Here is a 20,892-nt window from a genome sequence, read left to right as displayed (position 1 = left end):
GACATCGGAGCTTCCAACTCAAGTTGAAGAAACCTCAACTGGATAGAGCGCGAGACATGAAAATTAATAACCTATAGAACCGCATGTTCATATTTACACATGAATCACACATGATGCAAGATTGCTGGGTAAAAAGGTTCTGCGAATTGATATATACAAACACAAGAAGTAGAAAACAACAATGCAGAAACATCTCATGAGTCCTACTCTAATTCCTTATTGCTCAGATCAGTTTCATCAGAAGAGAAAGAACCAAAAAGCGGCAAAAACAAGGAGCCCAGCGGCGAACGCAATGGACAACATATCTAAAATCCCTTCTCTCCTCATCTTCCTCTCTCTCCTCTCTCTCTTCTTCTCTACATATTCTCTATACCTTCTCTTCGCTTCTTCCTCTCTCCCTTTCCCTCTTCTCTCTCCCTTCTCTCCCATCATTCTCTCCACAATTACCATACTGTCCTTCCCATTCAAATGCCTCCCCTCCATGTCCTCCATCTCCAGACTCACTTCCCTCACTTGCATTTCCCCGCTCTCCGAGCCCCCGCACGTCACCACTATCTCGCACTGCACCATCTCGGTTCGGGTCTCGAGAACCGTGGCGAACCGCACCTGGACCTCCTTGCTGAGCCAGTGCCGCGTGGCGGACACGGGGCTGAACGATGAGACGTTCATCGCGGTTGGGCTGGTGGGGTCCATCAGGATCCAGCTGAGCGTCATGTTGTTGAGGAAATCATCGCACCTGTCGTTTTCGTCGAGGTGAGGGATCCTCGTCGTTATCGTTTCTTTCGGGTCAAGCAAGTCGATTCGAAACGGCGAGCATTTGAACCAGCCCGACGTCGTTTCGGTCTCCTGCACTTTGCTCAAGATGAAATCACCGTGGAAGCTTATATCAACGGCTGAGATTAGTTCTCCGATTCGTGTTATAGGTTTTGCGGTGGTGGTGGAGGGAGGCGGCAGGGAGTGGCAGAGAGAGAAGAACGACCGGGCACCGCCGTCAGATGTGATGAGGCGGCGGAGGAGAGGGGATGAGGCGGCGGAAGGGCACGTGGAGCGAAAGAGGTGGGACCAGAGGTGGCTCTGCGAGGCCAGAGAGTTGAGACTGGTGCAAGTGCAGCTGAGAGAGGCCAAGCTGGGACCATCTAGGCGAGTCAATATGTGAGTCTCTAGTATATCTGCATGCACAGAGTTTATTCCGTTGGGCCTGATTTCTTCCATTGTTGAGTTGGTGTGTGTTATGTGTTGATAGCAACACTCGCTGCTGGTGGTGGAGAGTTTGGTATTAGATAAGCTTGATATTGTGATTCATGATAAAATGGTTGTGCGATAACGTTATTTATCGCATTTCGTATGTATTATTATCATGGTCAAAAGGTGACGACGTGCTTTTATCGCTGCTTCGAGTGTTGTCTCATTTTGAAAACGTATTTGGTATATATCTTTCTTTTATTCTTGGTTCATAGTTATCGTTTGTTAAGAGTTTTCTTTACATTTTTTATAATTAAAAGATAAAATCAGGATACGTGGATAAGCAACATGTTCTCGTACATTTACGGAAAAAATTAAATATTGGATTGTTTGAGTTAACTTAAAAATTTTCTTGTTTAAATTAAAGAATTAAAATAAAAATGAGAAATAAATAAATTAATAAAATGTTTGTAAAGAAGTAGAATATTATAATAAATATTGCACTTGCTTTATCGACTATCACTTTTACAGAACATCTCTCTTAAAAAAATGGTTACAATATCATTACAATAACAGTAACGGATGATTATAGAAACGGAACCTTTTTTTTTTGAGTAGTGCTAGGTGCACATAATTGTGTACAGAAAATTTGTACATAATGATGTGGCAAGTGATGTGGTGGATTTTAATTGGGGTGGTTGGTGTAAATGCAGGGGGGCCATCCAATTAAAATCTGCCACATGTCATTATGTACATATTTTTGTATACAATTATGTGCACCAAGCATTTTCCTTTTTTTTTTTCCCGTCAGGAAACGGACCCTTTTTTTTACTAGCTGATTTCCAAGTTTCAGGCATTCATTACTCTTTGTCCTAGTATACTTTCCTAACGTAAGCAGCGGCAAGATTTACCAACCATATCAATCAATATGAATATCCTCTTGTATTTTGAGCCCATTAAATATGCAGGCAACATCTCTTACTTGAATAAAAACGTCGGTGTCAATCATTCTATATATCTTGCGAACTTCTTATCAATCACGATCACCCAATTCTATAATTTACCCCTGTCTCCACGATTTCGACCTATATTTTGGCAATATATAGGGTTATGCAAACCAGGCTTCCCACTGCTGCATCATACTTCATAGATTATAAAGATCACTGAGTAACTGGACTTGTTATTATTTTGTTATTAAATAATGTTATGTATTAATAAATTCTGTTTTAAACTTTTTCAAATTACATAAGGATGACTGATTTTAATGACATGATTTATATATACGAGATCCGTGAAATTAAACCTTATAATTATGAAAATAAATTTTGAGATAATTAACGTTTTTTTCAATCATTTCTGGATGTAAAACTTGTCTCTGTTGTGAGGTTGTTAACAAATAAATAAACTACAGTCATGCATATTTAATTATATCTCTCATAAAATAGGTCAATTTTACATTGTTATACGAGCGTCTTTAACTTTTAGATTCAAGCTCAGTATCTTTATCAATCTATATATAAGTACTTAATTAGGAACTTATTGATATGTACCCTCATCACTGTTGCTCGATTTTAATATACACTTATAGGGTATATGCTAGCAATACAACAATTTCGATCGGGATAACATAATCTCTTCAAAAAAATATTATAAGAATTAATTTTCAAAACTCTTGTTTAATATGTTTATATTTGAGATATAAAAATTATAATTTTTAAAATAAAAATTATATAATCAATATTCATTATATTTCTACTCATCTCTTGAATTTTAAATCATTTTCATTCTTTTTGACCCCACCTCCTATCATACATTTTCATTTTTTATTATCATTTCCATCAACATGCAGCTTCCTCTAAAATAATACTCATCAAATTTTCAAAAGACATCTATATATATTTTCTAATTTTCAAGATGACACTTATATATTTTTATAAAATTTAAAATGATGAAAAAACGTCAAAAACATTTTTAGGGAGCACGAGTCCCGCCTCTTACGGGATCCCGATCAGTGCTGTGATTAGGAATGAAAGATGAGCGAAGATGTCATTTCTTAACCTACGGAATAAATACCGAACCCATATAGGAATAAAATATCACCTGCAACTTTCACTTCTAGAATGCGAATCTCGTAGATTTGTCTCGTTAACGGTATGTGATTATGTAATAAACATGCACATCAACTGCACAGTTGATTCTCTTTATTGTAGATTAGTTAGCAGCAAGCTCAACTGCTCTAACAGTCTAACTAGCTCCTCCTGTAACTCCTCCCTCGTTCCCTAATTCTTTTTTTATATATAAATAATATAAACCGTACTTGCATTTTTAACGTAATGTTAAATAAGTAACTAAAAATTATACACTCAGAGGTTACAACTCACAACCTTCTATTAAATATTATATTATTTATCATTGTTTTGGTTCTAGAGACCAAACAACGTGGAAATTAGATAAAAACTCTGAGGGACGTTTGGGAGTATGATTTCAAATGAAAGGATATTTTAAATTTCAAATTTATACTAATATTTGAATGTCTGGATTTTAAATGAAATATATATCCAAATTTCTAAACATGTTATCTGATCAAATCCAAGATTTCAATTGAAATTCAGGATTTCAAACGGATCATTAAAGTAAAAAATTATGTTATACATAAAAAATTTAAGTTTTATATCCTCTCACAAAAAAATTAAAAATCTGATTATATACCGCCTAAATGGCTTGTGAGGACACCACTCTTAATTTATATCATACACCAAAGATTGTATTGTAATATTAAATAGACAACTAAAACAATATACTTTTGTTGCTTATAGGTTACGACTTTTACCAAATATTAGGTTATTTAACATTTTTTTATTAGGTGGTGTTGCATATCGAATGATTGTTTTTCTTTGTTACAAGATCAAATGATTGTTTTGTTATATATTATCAGCGGGATTTTGCGTCGGGAAGATAGAAATTATGAAATAAGTACTTTCTTAGTCAATAAATAAAACGTTTGTTTGATTATGTAGTCACATTTAAATTTTGAGAAGGAATCTGTCTATATATCTTTTATGTTTTATATTATCATAGCTAAAGCATTGTATTGTATATTTATGATATAATTATTTATAAAAAGCATGATCGTAAAAATTACAAAGTGACACTAATCTATCGATTTACCGATTTAGGATTGCTAAGAAATTTATCAAAATTTTTTTAATAAAATGGAGATTTTAAGTTATATTCAACTAGTTGCGAAGCCGCGCGTTGCGGCGGTTTATAAAAATTATATTAATGATTCGATATTAATATTTGTAGAATAAAATTATTTTGTGGCTGTCTACAAAAACTATATTAACGTTTCAAAAAAATTAATATTTGTAGGATAAAATTAATTTTATATTATAAAAATCTTGATTTAATACCAATACTAATATATAAAATTGCAAAATTGGACTATAATTCATGGTAAAATGAAAATAAATTTATACACGTAATTAACAATTTAAAGCACAAAGAATCTTAATTTTATTTGTGTTTTTTTTGAAAAGTAATCATGTTCTTACATTGTCACCTTCCGCCAATTTTTTTGGATTGATTGTGCACAAAAACATCTAACATAATTCCGTGATGTTGTAGTATTGAGAGAGAGGATGTTGTGTTTAGATGATCCAAAACCTTACGATCTAAAGGGGTATTTATAGGTGCAGAGAGACTTGTGTGCTACTCTTTCTCATAATTAAATAATCTGAAACAAAATCAGATTAAAACTTTCAAACTACTATATTCCATAAATAATCTGAAATAAAATCAGATTCTGAAACTTGCTTCTAATATACCCGAAACTAAAAAGGTAGTTCTAATTTTTGATATTTTTCATCCAATAATTCCAGAAAATTAGAAAAATAGAACGGAGTGATGTGAGAGTCGCCACCTACACGCCTTTCGCTTCTCCACCATATTTTCCTGTATACAAAGTAAATCATATAAAAATTAATAACAAAAAATATGTTCGATGAACAAAACAAATATTATAAAAGAATAACCAACAAACATACATCACTAATAGTTAATTTATTGATATCATCCATCAATATCATGTCAAGACTATATTCTTTGTCCGTATTTGAATTTGTCGACTCCCACGTAGCAATCTATAACTACCTTTTACTTGCAACAACCTTTATTTTTTTAATACTATATAAACAGCCTTCACATATCGTTGCAGAAGAACGGCACCACCGAGTTAGAAATCAAGCAAGAGAACTATCACCAGAGAGAAGTAGGGTTGTGGTATTGAGAGAGAGGAGGTTTTGTTTAGATGATCTAAAATCCTACAATCTATAGCGGTATTTATAGGTGCAGAAAGACTTGTGTGCTACTCTTTCTCATAATTAAATAATCTGAAACAAAATCAGATTCTGAAACTTGCTTCTAATATATCCGAAACTAAAAAGGTAGTTGTAATTTTTGATATTTTTCATCCAAATATTCCAGAAAATTAGAAAAATAGTACGGAGCGATGTGAGAGTCGCCACCTACACGCCCCTCGCTTCTCCTTTATATAAGTATATTGATGATTATAACTAATATAATATCAAGATATTTTTGAATTTAATAAAAAATTAATCCGAATTTATCAATTTACGTCTTGACCCACATCATCAGACTTGGGCTTGGTAAATTATGACTATTCTGGCCCATAGGCTTCTCGGGGTTCCGATTAGAACGCAGCGTGACACCCAAAAAGCCCCAAACGGTGAACTATTCTCGCTCCATCTAATTGGTTTACGGTTTTAAAAATTATTTTCCAGAACACATATAATACATAATTTCATAATTTATTTTCAAATTTGTATACGAGATAATTACTTTTTAATGTTAAAATAAGTTATCAAAATTAGATTCGCAGTCATACAATTATGATGTAATAAATAATAATTATCATAGACTTCGAGTATTTCAATAATATTTAGACTCTATAGAACCCATTCTATTATAAAATCACATACTTTCGAAAATAATTGAATATATGACAGTTCATATTTAAATAGCTTAAATTTGCCATCAAAGACTTTAGTTATCACCATAAATATGCTTTCAAAAAATTAATAATCCATATATGAAATATAATAAAATTTCATTTATCGATCGTTGTTTCAAATTAATTACTAATTAATCCATACTTCCGAACTCGTCAGAGTGAGTAAACCGATTACAAACAATCAGATTAATCTCTCGGTAGACTGATTAAACCGATTATGATCAATCCGATTAATCGCTGATCAATTCAGATAATTTCTGATTAATTATTATTTCATCAATTAAGTATGATTGTCATTTTTAACGATTTTGAGGTTTGATCTAGTAGTAGAGATGGACATGGAAGCACTTCGGGGTCGGGAAGTGCTATTCCTGCCCTCGATCCCCAAATTCAATACCCATCTCCGATCCTGCCACAAACCCCGAACGTGATTTCTTTTCCTCCCCGATTCCCATTCGGAACGGGGAACAGGACCCGCAGGGATTCAGGAAATTTTATTTTTTAATAAAAAATAATAACTTTATAATATAATATATAATTTTTAATTAAAAACAAACAAATTACTAACTCCCGATAAAATAATAAAATGATATTATCTCATATTTTCAACGTCAAATCATAAAAAATGATTTATAATATAAATAAATGACATTTTTAAAATTATAAAATATATTATATTATAATATAATTATGATTGATCAATAAAAATAAAGATATTTTTTTTAATTTTAATAATATTATGAAAAATAGCTATTTTTAATAATTTATTTAATATTATATATATATAATCGAGGTCGGAGATCGGGTTATTTAATATTATATATATATAATCGAGGTCGGAGATCGGGGCGGGGAGATACGAATCCCCGACCCCGCCCCGATCCCCGAATTTTTTATAAAACTTTTACCGATCTTGTTCCACACCCCTAAAAATTTTCAAATCCCCGATCCAAACGGGATAAAGATCAGATCGACATCAAGTCGGGCGGGATGAATGCCCGTAAAAGATATAGTAGTTTGATGTCAGTTGAATTTATTCGTAAATTCTCGAAATTTTACCATTTCCTGGTATTTCCAATTTTAGTTAACTTTGGTTCGGAATCGTGCCCAACGGCCAGCTCCAACACATACACGCGCCCCAATACATACAGACTACTACAGTATATAAATATGTGTGATGAGTCGTTTAAACACGTCCTGCTCCTCCCTCAAACCATAAAAAGCTAATATTATCTTCAATTCTTTCTCCCAAAATATATTATTTGCAACTCTGCAAGTCCCACAAATTCGTCGATTTCATTTCAACAAAACCCCTCTCACTAATAATATTACATAATACTGCCCTCATCATGTCGATCAAACTGTATAATCAAAGCTTCGTTTCTTCCAGGTAATCTCAATACAACTCCAGTTCGTCTGCTTATCTTTTCCGTACACTCAGGGTTAATTTTTGTTTATATACTCTGATTGCGTAATTGTGAAGCTGTTGATTAATTCATAACTTAACTTTAATTTTTTTATGTGATTTTATAATTGATTCTGTTACTGCTATGCTGGTGTGTTTATATATAGGCTTGTATGTATTTTTATGTTATAGGCTACATCCTGTTATAATTGTTGATTTTTTCTGGTTAATATAGATATGATATAGTGTTTAGCGTTAGAGCAAGTCCAATAGGTGTGCTAAATCAAGTCTTAAATCCAAAAATAGGGAATATGGGACAAAATTGCACTTCAACACTATGCTAGTGTTGTGCTAAATCACTAGCACAAGCCTCCCCTTCCCTATTTTTAGAATATGCTAGCCACTTCTAAACTATTTTTATCATTAAAATATTCATTTCCCTCTCTCCTCCACATCATTTCCCTCTCTCCTCCACACCAAAGTTGTTTAAATTTAATATTATTATAATAATAAGGAATGGATATAGGGAGTACTATTGGAGCTCATGTGCTAAATCTTGTGCTAAATCACTAAGACATATTATTTTATAATATTTTTAAGGAACCTCTTAGCATAGTGTTGGACTTGCTCTTACACTTACAAGGCGAAATTCACATTATTATTCCCTCCTGTATTTGAATAGAAATATCAAAAACGTGTTGAATCTAATAAATTCTAGGTATACACACTCGACGTCAAATTCTTTAAGTGTAAAAAGGGGAACATTAACATTGATTTGTAATTGTGATTGTAGAACGATAATACAAGGCATACGTATAAGTTTTGCTTAAAGTGGCTGTGAGTTGAACCTGATGCGAAGCCAGTAAGCCACCACTGTATTTCAACTTCCAGATAGCAATTAAAAACCTAGTTTTATAGCTGACTTGTATGATTGGCGGTTTGACTACAGTACATTAGAGTTCTATGCCTTTATATTAAATTTTGGGTGTCCAATGTATATGGGCCTGAAACTTATAAGGTTTGAAAAAAAATCGTGGCCTATAACTTTTGATATTGACTCGCTTATAACTTTTTACTGCTAACTGAAATAAGAGAACACGCCAGCCTAAGAATTTTCTATGTCATGTACGAGGTTTAGGTGCTCAAAACTCAACCTCTGCCTAATAATTTTCGGAACTTTGAACCATATATTTTATGTTGCGACTTGCGAGTCAATTACATTGTTAATAAAAGTTGTGCAAGTCAGGTTCTATCCCTATTAAAATACTCTCACCAACGATATAAGGAAGTCATCAGCATGTATTTTTTAATTTTTTGCCTAATTCAGTCATCATATTGGCTACCAGCCATATGACTAGTTTTAGGATCAAATATATACTTGCACATATCTTGTGCGTAATTACAGATTAGCTATTATGTGTTTATTGAATAGTTGAAGACGTGGATCTGATATTTAAAAATTGTTTTTATATTAAATTACTGTTATTTCAGGCCATCCTAATGATTTTGTAATTTAATATAATTATTATAAATTTATTAGTGATTCATTCACCGCATTACTTCTAATTTGAAGCTCTTTAAATCCATGGATTTCACAAAAACCAACAAGAACTGATAGTTTCAAGAAAAGAGTGGCTGGTTTGGATCGTGAAGTTCTTCGATGTAGCTATTCAAGGAAAAAATGCCGTATAAAGGTCTCTTTAATAGCTGATGATATACTCAGTCATAAGTGTAAACTGGTGACCTTTGAGATACACTCTCTATTTTTTCGTAAACTGGCAAGGATGAAACATATGCAGCCCTTTGCTTCAGCTGATGATGGTGTAACAGTTAATGGGAATTCCCAGCCAAGCACTAGTGGTAATGTTGAAAATTTGGCAATGAGGCTCAAACAGTCATCACAAGGTGAAGATTATAATGCTGGACTTGTCCAAACGCTACATGATGCTGCAAGGGTATTTGAGCTGGCAATCAAAGAAAAGAGTTCTAGATCAAAAACATCCTGGTTTTCAACTGCCTGGCTTGGCGTAGATAGGAATTCGTGGGTGAAGGCACTTTCTTATCAGGTTAAACACTTGGAATGCTTTTTTATATCAATTTACACTATTACTGAAGCTTATTAAATTTGATTGTTCTATTGAAACAAGAGAAATGCTAAACCTGTTCAAGACATGGTGATTGTTTTGTTTTTAGGCAATTAAGTTTCTACATGCAGGTTTTATTAATTTCTAATATTGCAATTTATTGAAATCACAAGTATGTTTAACTGCTTCTAAATAGTATATCTGTAGGATTCGGCACATATATCTTGATCTTTGTGCTACCTATGATTCTCTGCTGGGCTTTTAATAATTCAAGTACAAATCTTGAGCATAGGGTAACTACTAAAATTGAAAAGATTTTATGATGGAGATCAGTAAAGTGTAATCTTAGTCGTTGAATTGGTAAAAAAAAAAAAACATTCAGACTTATATATTTCAAAGTTCTCCTCCCTAAAACAAGTTCCCTGAGAGGCAAGGCACTTATATCAAATTACTGAACATAAAATAGGCTTTAAATCCAACTCTTTCAAAGTACTGATCTAATATTTATAAATATCCATATACAGTATATTCTGCTTCTGTGTATATTCAGTATTGATGTGGAAGCTGACTAATTATACTATTATTCAGGCATCCGTGTATTCCTTACTGCAATCAGGATGTGAGATTTCTTCCCGAGGAGATGGAAGAGACAGAGATATCAATGTATTTGTCCAGAGAAGGTGCTTTTTTAGAATTAAAAAATTTGAGAACAATACTTATTTTGCTATAGAATATTTGTAAACTTTATGAATTAATAGTTTGTAATATACATGGATCTAGGATGACTATTATATTTATCTGGATTTGATTATAATTTACAAGTACATATAGGAACGATTAATATAGTTTGATACTTTACTTTGTGGGATTTCTGATTAAGAAATACTGTGTTTATGAGGGACTAGAAAGGCCATAGTGACGAGCTGTACTGAAGTTGGCGCATATGGTTTTACTATTGCATAGTGAATATGTCTCCATTCGCTAATACATTCTGAGAATGGTCATTATTTTTTCTTTGTTATCACTTTTAGACCAAGTATAATATCTTTAAATTTGGCATAACGCATTGATGCAGCTTATTGCGGCAATCTGCACCTTTGGAGAGTGAGATTAGAGAGAAAATGTTAGCTAAGCAGCCTGATGCTTATGACTGGTTTTGGTCTGAACAAGTTCCAGCAGTAGTGACCAGTTTTGTAAATTATTTTGAAAAGGATCAAAGCTTTACTGCTGCTACTACCGTGTAAGTGACTATTGTGTTCTATGAATCATTATAGGCTAAGTAGTATACTGGAACTCAAAGTGCTGCAATTTTATTTCTTGCAGGTGGGGCAAAGGAATTTCTGTGGATGCAGGGAATGCAATTGACAAATCTCTGCTCATACTTGCTTTAAGTTGCATTGCGGCAATCACAAAGCTTGGGCCAGCTAAAGTTTCTTGCGCACAGTTTTTCTCTATTATTCCCGATACAACTGGAAGGCTAATGGACATGCTTGTGGAATTTATTCCCATAGGCAAAGCTTATCACACTGTAGAAGACATCGGTTTACGGAGAGAATTTTTGGTACATTTTGGTCACCGGGCTGCTTCATCTAGAGTGAAAAATGACGGTGGAACCGAAGAGGTCACATTTTGGGTGAGTCTTCTTCAGAATCAGCTACTGCGAGCTATTGATAGAGAGAGAATATGGTCAAAACTTACAACATCTGAAACTATTGAGGTTAGTAAACTATATTTTGCAGTCTTACTATATGAAATGACTGGCACAACTCTAAAGATGTGTACTTGTGATAGTTGACATTTTATAAAACAACAAATGACAAATAAATGTAAAACAAAAGTAAACTAAAAGTAAAACAGAAATGTTTTATTATAAAATCCCTCAAAGAGATTACTTCCATAAGCCATTTTATATAGGGTGTCCATAAAAAAAATTCACTAGAAAATAGGTAACCCTATCACTGCTGAACAAAACACCCAGAAATATCTCATCTAAATCCATAGTATTTCCTAAACATTAGGATTTATTAAAACTAAAACATTACTAACTTATTTTGAATTGAAATTAATAAGATTTCATAAACAATTCAAATTATTTTGAATTATTTCCAACAGTAACTATCCTAAAATCATATTCATAATAATGGACTACAAATTATGAATTCATATCTTCTAAATAAGGCAATACTTATGCTGGCTCGAACCTTGTCTCGAGGAATGATGACATATACATGAACAAGGATTGTAATTTCCTTGTCAAGCTCACTTCAATAATTCCGAATCTCCGTACAACATTGTTGGATAAACTCCTATTGTACAGATTCTTCATTGATAGTGTTATTAAACTATTAAGTGGTTACAGGTGGTTTCTCAACACTATTGAGAAAGAAACATATAAATTTAACTGTGCACTTGAGTGTTGATATTCAGGGATGTAATCAAGCTATGGTGTTTTAAAACTAATAAAAGAAGCTATTGTTATATGCATTTAACTGAATCCGTGTTACTTAAACATGTACTTCCTAAATGTGAATTATGTGTGAACCTGTATCTTTGCTAAATTGTTGCAGGTGCTAGATAGAGATTTAGCTGTATTTGGGTTCTTCATTGCCTTGGGAAGAAGCACACAGTCGTTCCTTTATGCAAGTGGCTTTGAGGTGGTAGATAAACCTATTGAAGGATTTATTAGGTACACTCTGTAGTTTACAAATGTTTTTAAATATGGAATTCATTCTTTCTTTGTCTCTTCACGTTCGTAATTACATTTTATGTTTCATACTTTAATGCAGACACCTTATAGGTGGCAGTGTGTTATATTATCCCCAGCTCTCGTCGATAAGTTCTTATCAGTTGTATGTGGAGGTTAGCATTTATAGATGCACAGTAAACATATGGTGTATATTCATGACTTTGGCTTTATTAAGTTTTTCTATAATAGGTTGTGTGTGAAGAGCTAGATTGGATTCCATTTTATCCTATTAGTCATGACGCCTCCAAAGGTTCCCATGGCCACAAAAGTAAACGAGAAGGGCCTCCAAATGCTGAAGCTATTCCCCTAGTGTTAGAAGTTTGTTTGCATTGGATTCAAAGCTTTATTAAATACAGTACGTGGCTGGAGAATCCCTCTAATGTTAAAGCGGCGGCATTTCTTTCTAAAGGGTACTTTAACTAAATTTGCATTATGTTTTAAACAAACCTTTTTCCTTACACAACTGTCCAACCATTTTTCACACCTTCAAATTTTCAGGCACAATATGTTAAAGGGATGCATGGAAGAACTAGGGATACAAAAGTGGGTATTATGTTTCCATAATTGGTTTGTACTTTTGTGCATCTTTCTTTAACTCATATATCACAATTCACAAGCAACACCAATTTATTTATGATTAATGGGTAAGCAAGCAAGTACAGTCTTTTTTAGTTTTTACTATGGATGATATGCTTTAGGCTTGCTTTTCCACTATTTATTAAAAGCCCAAGTAAGAAACATGGACATATGAATGATATTTTGTTGTCTTATTGACTTGATGATTCACGGTTTGTGTTTTGGAGGTTTACTAGAATATGCTTAGGGGTTGTTTGCTGAGTGATATGGGATTGAGGTATCATTCTTGATGTCATCTGTTTGGTTTAGTGCTGGAATCAATATGTTTGAGTTTTTGAGTCTGTCAATTTTGAATTTATTTAAGATTTTAATTTAGTTGATATATTTTTTTTTATTTCGAGTCATTTATATGTAATTATATAAATAATGATGAAAATAATAAAAATAATTCTGATTCATATCCCAGCTTCATACCCACCTCCCCCTTGGATATCAACAACTCATTCCTTAGGGGTTTGAGGCTTGGGTTCTATACTAGGTTTTCCTCAACCGAACACTAGGTATGAGTTTGGAATGAACCAAACCCATACCTAACATCTGAAGAGCCTGAACCAAACGACCCCTTAAGAGGCAAAGCATTTTTAATCTCTACACATCCTATACATGTAAAGTTATAGGATGTTTGGGATTCAACTAAAGCAAATTAGACATTTCGGATTTTTTCGATCTTGTTATATGAAATGGAGTAACCAGCTTGCAAAAATTTGGTGCAGGGAGCAAATGATAGAAAAAGCTGTCAAGAAATCTGTTCTGCGTAATAGATCTGGGAGAGATTTAGATTCTTTTGATAAGGTAGATGATTGCATAATTCTCTCTGTAGGGAATTACTACTTAAAGCCAAAAATTACTTATAGAATGTTTTTATTCAGCTACTTCTTGTGCTGTCCTTAATTTTTGTGATCCAGTTAGAAATCTTATTTTGTTGGCCCTAAAAAAATTTGAAGTTTCTGATCGACTCATCATGATTTGCTCACATATCAACTGTAGGCATTAGAGAGTGTTGAAGATGCTATGATACGGTTAGAAGAATTGCTCCAGGAGTTGCATGTTTCAAGCGACAGTTCTAGAAAAGAGCATTTGAAAGCTGCTTGTTCTGACCTAGAAAGGATGAGAAAACTTAAGAAAGAGGCCGAGTTTCTTGAGGCATCATTTAGAGCTAAGGCAGCTTCCCTTCAACAGGTATGGTTTTGCATTTTTCATACAATTATGTGAATATTGTTGTTATAATTTAAAGTGTGTTTAATACCTTTGTATCTGTTACGAACTTGTGCGCCTGTGGTTGTATTCTTTACAATTTGGATTGCTTTCTAACAAAATAAACTTTGTTTTTAGAAAATGGACTCCGTTGGACCTAAGCATTTAGGTTCTTATTTTGTCTTTATTTCTTCTATATAGTTTAGTAAGTTATCCTTTAAGTAATAGCGAGTCTACAGATTGGGCTTTCTGCCTTTATATATTATGATTGATACAGGTGAAACTCTGGTTGAGAACAATATGTCATTTTTTGCTCTTCTGTCTAGCAAGATTCTTGTTGTAGATCTTGCTTTTGTCCTTGCTGGGTCTCTAATGAGTTCCAATGAAGTAGCAAGGCTAAAAATTGGGTACGAGGTAAATGCATAAATCAGTACCAGGAAATTTTTTGGCTCTCAAACCACTTGGTGTAGCACAAGGTTCAAACGAATAACATATGAAGGATAAGCAAAACTTGGAGAATAAGCAACGATGCAGAATAAGCAAAATCCTAGATAGAAGGATAAAGATTAATTATCAATTCTTCTATCTAAATCAATATGACGATAGGGCAATCTGGTTTATTGCCTACAACCCTTGCGTTTATTCAGTCATCATACTGTGCAAAATACTTGTCTCACTTGTGTCTGGAACTTGAAAATCTCCATTGCTTTTGATTATTCACTTGAAATAATAATTAACAGATCCAGAATAAATATATACTGATAGATTCATGCTGGTTAAGTTACATAGTAACATATGTAGATCCTTGGTCCTTTTGTTAAGTAGATCTGTATTCTGGTAATGGACGTCTCTCTTGCTAGTGTTTTTCTTTGTATGTTGTTTGACTCAAAATCTTGTGAGTAGTTCATGTTTATATATTATCTGAAGTTATAATTTTACCTGCCAATCTTGAATACAGGCGGATGATCTTTATTATCAGGATAATTTCAGTATGGCTGTCTCAGAGCCAAAGTCAAATGAGATTCAGCGTTTTGAGCTTTTAAGAAATGAGCTTATGGAACTTGAGCAAAGAGTTCAAAAAAGTGCTGATCAATCTCTAAGTGAAGAGGTACTTCTTAGTGTTGCTGTCAGTATAATAACATACAATAAATATTTTTTTAGTGGACCAGTCCCGAGGTGCTTCTCCAGTTCTCCTTCTAGTTAAAGGAAAAATATGTGACTTCTACTTTGCCAGTTGAGGTCTAGGGTATAGACCTAATTTGGGGGGTAAGCACCTGGTAGGGAATAATATAGATTGAAAGAGATAAAGAGTAGTTGCAGGACATACACTGTGATAGGATGACCAGCGCCTAGTAATTTCTGCATTTTGATGCTCCTTGTTCAGCATTAAAAATTCTAAAGCACATGAAATGTACATTATTGAAATGATATACATATAAGGGCATAGAACATTCTTTAACTAGATTAGGTGTCTTGTAATTTCTTTTGATAAATTGTGTACTGACATATTATCTATCGGTTGATACGTGGGTTTGCCATGCAATTAGAGTTACTCCATGTTTTTTTGTACAGGAGGAAGATATACTGACAGATGACACTGCTGGTTACACTGGAGGCACTGGATTGATTAAGGCCCAGAAAGAAAATATCATTGAGAAGTCACTGGATAAATTAAAAGAAACAAGTACAGTATGTATTCTTTAATCCTGCTCTTAATTGTTCTTGTCCGGATGTTATTAAATTTTACTGTTTGCCTGTACACTAACAGATGACTTTTTTATGAATGAGTAGGATGTGTTGCAAGGGACTCAGCTTCTAGCTATTGATGTTGCTGCTGCTTCAGAATTACTTAGAAGAGTCGTCATAGGGGATGAATTGACAGAGAAAGAAAAGCAAGCACTGCGAAGAACTTTGACCGATCTAGCATCAGTAGTTCCAATAGGTTTTCTGATGCTACTTCCTGTAAGTCCTTGCACACTGCACTTCTTACTTTCTGCAATTATTTTGTTGGCATTGATTATATAATCAGTGGGCTTGGCTTAACTGAAAACAAAAATTATATTATTAATCTTGTAGTTAAATGGAGACTAAGCCATACTAAACTATAATAACCGAGCGTAAGGATGATATGTAGTTTGGTTACTCCTGATTTTTGGTTATCTCTTTTAATAACAGTCATTAAACTAAAATATGATAACTTTGTAGTTTAGCTACCCCTCATTTTTGGTTATCTCTTATAATCACAGCCGTTAAATTTTCACCTCAGATTGATGAGAACTGTTAGATATAATGGTAAACTTTTTTTCCCCCCATATAAAGGTCTAAGGTTTGATTTCCATCAAAAACATATTATATTAATTTTAATGATATAAATAAATGCAAAATCCCAACAATCATATCATATTCTATTTATAAAATATTGAAAAAAATATAAAAGACATAATAACTAATTTTTTTGCAAATAAATAAAGTATTTAAAAGTAAACTATGCTTTGCACGGGCCATAAGCTAGTTATAATAATAGTTGTAAGTTCCGAGATGTGTCATGGTAGATCATGCAAAACATATAACAAAAAGTCTGTAATTAAATTATTAATCTAAAATTTCCACCGTATGATGCTTCACATAATTATATTTAGGGGTGAGCAAAAAACCGAATAAATCCGAAACTGAAACCGCTAAAAACCGAAACCGAAAATTTAAGAACTGAATCGAAACCGATTATAGCTAGAAACCGATCCGAAAAAAACCGAACCGATCTGATTTTAAAATAAATATTTTATATATATATATATATATATTATTTCTAATTTATATAAAAATTTAAATTTAAAAAATAAGAACTCTGCACATAAATGTTCCTTAATTGATCACTGGTTTAGATGCAAAATAAGTGTTCTCTGCATAGCTTAGTATTTAATGATTCTCTTTGTGTTTCTATTTGGTAATGCATGTAACCTTTCCATCTTATTTAGCATTTTGCAGATCCATAAGATCTGTGCTTTTGTCACGAACTAATCTTCTAATATAAACTGATCTGAATCGTTGTCTTCTCCGTCTATCAGCATGCAATTTCATATAATCTTGTGTAAGTTTTGATTATTCATGTACAATAATTCTTTTTTCTTTTTTCCCATTCGGTTTTTTAACAATAAAATCAGAGGTAGAACGAGGTTAATAATGAAATGCGTTACGGAACTCACGTTGATGTCATAAAACCTTCACTGAAATAAAAACGGTTTTATATAGTTCTCTAAAATCATCCATTGATGCATTGCATTCGTTTCAGCACTAATAGTAGAGATAAAAGTGAAAGGTGGAATCAAATGCTTTCTTTTTATGGCAGTACAAATGTAGGGTCCAGTGCATAATCTGATTGTAGGGTTATGGATTCTTCATGTGAGTTGATATGGTTAAAACAAGTGCTAATTAAATTTAGTCAACATGCTGGAGTTAAACATCTTTATGTTTTTAAGGAGAATTAATGATGGCGTCATTCCCACAAGCTACATGCAATGAGGCCAACAACTTGCCAAGGTTTTTATTAGGCCACTGGGACCAGACATGACTGATAATATTATGTGTGTGCTCCATGCCGTGGGAATTAAAATATTTCAGATGTTAGTTAGATGGTTATTAACGTGTATTTATAGATCTGAATTCAAGTATAATATGACAAGGGTCCTTAAATAGTTATAGATGGAATATGAACAGTACTATTCTGAGCAACTAATTTTTGCTGCAATATTGAACAAATTACAATATATTGTACCCTCTGTGTGCTGTTTCTGTTCAGGTCCAGACTAATTTTGCTTGCAACCGCCTCATGTGTATTATATATCCTGTAGGTTACTGCAGTTGGGCATGCCGCAATTTTAGCTGCAATACAAAGATATGTGCCAGGATTGGTGGGTCATAACTGTTGATTATGTTCCAGTCTACTTGTGAGGATTTAATAGTTCATCACATGGTAATTTTTATTTGTGTGTTGGCAGATTCCGTCCACATATGGAGCAGAGAGGTTGGATCTTTTGAGGCAGCTTGAGAAGGTGAAGGAAATGGAAACCACTGAAGTGAAACCCACTGAGAATGCAAATGAATAGTTAAGGCAAAATATACACTTACACTGCTCGTAAATGAAGTTCCTCAAGGAAGGATACCTTGTTCATTTATTCATGTTTCTGAAGCCTTTTGTCAAAAGGTGAGCATAGAGAAGTTCATTCCAAGTATCTGGCACTCCAGGTAAGCACCAATGGCTGCAGTCTTGTGGTGCTTCAACAGGAGTCCCAGGCTCGTGGTGGTTTGAAGGGTGACCGTCTTTCCTAAACTCTGACATAAATGTGATGTTCAAAAAGTATGCCTTTCTCTTGGCACTTCCTATCTCTCTGATTATTTTGGAAATAAAAAAATTATTCGGTGGCTCAGGATCCAGTCTTGTGTAGTTTGTTTCCGGTGACGTATTAATATCACAGTGACCGCCATCTTTCCATGTTCCTTCCCTGCATCCCAATTTTTTTTTTTCTAATATTAATCATCCATTCTGGTTATCAAATGACAACAAGATTATGCGGTCCTTTAGCATTTGACACTAACAGATCAAATACAGACTTGTCATCCTATCTACAATATTTATGCAGTTCTCAATTGGTCACCGAGGTTCAGGATAGGCAACCTGTTTGGAATATAGAGTATAACCAAAACATCTTTAGAGTGACTAATCAACTTTGATTATGTGTCGTGGATTTGTGTAGACCTGACAATGTATGCTTTGTATAGTACATATGTAATTATACTTGTATTCTTTATAATTTCTAAGTTCCATCAGATATTCAGATGCCATTGATTTTGTACACTATGTTAAATCTAATAGAAAGATACTTTGTGATATGTTACATGACTTTTGTTTCCTGGTGCAGCACACATACCTGTAATGCACAGGTGAGTAACTTCGGAAGAAGACGAGACTCTTTCTAGGATTTATATTTTGGATCACCCATGACTTCCATGTTACTAGAGACCTCTGAAAAGCTTCTTTAACATTCATTGTCATGTTAATACCCTCTTGTTCCTGAAAATAGAATCCCCTGAAAGTGTTGGCATTTATTAGCGGATTTAAATGCATGTATTATACTCAAGTCCTGAAAACTGGAAAGGGTGAAAGTTTTTACAGCTTTATAGTCTTGTCTTCATTCCACCAGTGTCCAGTATTGAAGACAAACACATCAGCATTAATCCATTTTAAGCTATACCAGTGCAGCTTGTCAACTCTAATGGTCCCTCGGACATTCTTAGGCGCATTTTTAGGCAATCTGGCAATAGTTACCAGGTAAGGTTCCCGGTAGTACTCTACTGTGAAGTTGTATTCTTGAAAACGGACTGAGAGATGGCCCTTGTGTTTTGTTATGGGGTTTCTGTTTTCTTCATAGACTGTAGACATGTTTGAAACTCCTTGAGCTATCATGCATATCAGAGATTCCCATTGGTTTCTTCCAATTGAGTCTCCAGCAAAAACTATGCGTTTGTTTCGGCTGTTCTCCAAAAAAGTTGCTGCACTGAATCTGAAGTAGAAGCAAGAATAGAAACTGAACCCAAGGCTAGGCATTGCAAGTATTGACATGATTTATATGGTTAGAAATTATTGAAAACTATCTGAGATCATTCTCAATTAGGCTTTAGAAGTATTATAACAATTGCACTTTCAAATTCGATGAGGTGGGTATCTTTGGCTTGATTCAGGTATATAGCATGCAAATTTTACCCTGATATATGAGATGCACATCTCCCTGTAATGTTCACATGTCAGTATAGGGATGTTTGCTCACATCTCTTTAGTTTCAGTTATATATGAATTTTAAATGTAAATAGTAATTCAAGGTGGAAGTGCCACAGTTACAAGGTTGCAGCACCCTTCAAAATTGACGTCCTCTTCCTAGTTCAGACTTCAGAGTGATAATTAATACGCCGCTCACTATTCTAGTATTTTAAGTCATGGTTTGGTTTGATGATGGCAAACATGGTATGTTTTTTCATTTGGTATGCTTTGATTCTATAGGTGGACATGGACTAATATCCTTCTAAGTAATGTACCTAAGTGGTGTTTCCTATTTTATTCAATTATGAGCAATATGTAACAGCATACCTTGGAAGATTACACTGTCGCGGCTGCCACCTCCACTTCAGATAGTCTAGGTCTCGTCGACCATTCTGCTGGCATCTGAAGCCAGGGTCAAGAAATGGACACTCCTCCGTGTACAATTGGAGTGGATAACTTTCATCCCAAACCCATTAGCCATTTGTGTAATCACAAACTTTTAACTTATCATTGGCACTACCACTGATGCCAGTATTAGTATGGTTTTGTTTTTGTTGCTGCAATGGCGGGGTGACTACGACAATGTTGTATAACACTATGGAAGATAAAAGAAGAAAAAGAAAGAGTAGATTGCAGGAAATTAGCAACTGTTTTTCGTTCAAGATTAATGACCGGAAATAATGAAAGTTGTGTGGTTGCTTTTGTTGTTGATGAAGAAGATCCATATGTAGTGGAACTTTTTTGGTTTTTAATTTTGAAAGGGTTTTAACTAGTAACAAGTCTTTGTAGGAGATACTGGGG

General features: G+C 33.8%; 2 protein-coding genes across 3 annotated transcripts; one reads left to right on the top strand and one right to left on the bottom strand.

Moving 5' to 3' along the window:
• LOC108217967 (probable F-box protein At2g36090) lies at positions 1-1,396 on the bottom strand. Its single transcript, XM_017390882.2, has one exon. The coding sequence runs from the start codon at positions 1,210-1,212 to the stop codon at positions 238-240; it is 975 nt and encodes a 324-aa protein (XP_017246371.1). The 5' UTR covers positions 1,213-1,396; the 3' UTR covers positions 1-237.
• Positions 1,397-7,388: 5,992 nt separating this feature from the next.
• LOC108218896 (uncharacterized) lies at positions 7,389-18,789 on the top strand. 2 transcript variants are annotated; one of them, XR_010291159.1, is made up of 17 exons: positions 7,424-7,604; positions 9,193-9,685; positions 10,292-10,383; positions 10,779-10,943; positions 11,027-11,420; positions 12,271-12,389; positions 12,490-12,562; positions 12,639-12,859; positions 12,948-12,992; positions 13,799-13,877; positions 14,073-14,264; positions 15,238-15,387; positions 15,852-15,968; positions 16,071-16,241; positions 17,255-17,367; positions 18,128-18,187; positions 18,275-18,330. XR_010291159.1 is itself a non-coding variant. In XM_017392053.2 (16 exons), the coding sequence occupies exons 1-16, from the start codon at positions 7,564-7,566 to the stop codon at positions 18,380-18,382; spliced, it is 2,520 nt and encodes an 839-aa protein (XP_017247542.1). In that variant the 5' UTR covers positions 7,389-7,563; the 3' UTR covers positions 18,383-18,789. The 2 variants fall into 2 exon arrangements, 1 of the variants encoding a protein (XP_017247542.1); XM_017392053.2 differs by lacking the exon at positions 17,255-17,367 and having other exon boundaries at positions 7,389-7,604; positions 18,275-18,789.
• The last annotated feature ends 2,103 nt before the right edge of the window (positions 18,790-20,892 follow it).

This window comes from Daucus carota, chromosome 4 (genome assembly GCF_001625215.2).
Source record: "Daucus carota subsp. sativus chromosome 4, DH1 v3.0, whole genome shotgun sequence".
Taxonomy (NCBI): Eukaryota; Viridiplantae; Streptophyta; class Magnoliopsida; order Apiales; family Apiaceae; genus Daucus; species Daucus carota.
Note: the sequence above shows the minus strand (reverse complement) of the source record. Positions and strands in the feature narration are given on the sequence as shown.

Excerpts from the sequence above, each read along its gene's own strand:
- LOC108218896 (XM_017392053.2), top strand. The coding sequence starts at position 7,564 with ATGTCGATCAAACTGTATAATCAAAGCTTCGTTTCTTCCAG. Across the intron at positions 12,390-12,489 it reads CCTATTGAAGGATTTATTAG|ACACCTTATAGGTGGCAGTG; the intron begins GTACACTCTGTA and ends ACTTTAATGCAG. Across the intron at positions 12,860-12,947 it reads GCGGCATTTCTTTCTAAAGG|GCACAATATGTTAAAGGGAT; the intron begins GTACTTTAACTA and ends TCAAATTTTCAG.
- LOC108217967 (XM_017390882.2), bottom strand. The coding sequence starts at position 1,212 with ATGGAAGAAATCAGGCCCAACGGAATAAACTCTGTGCATGCAGATATA.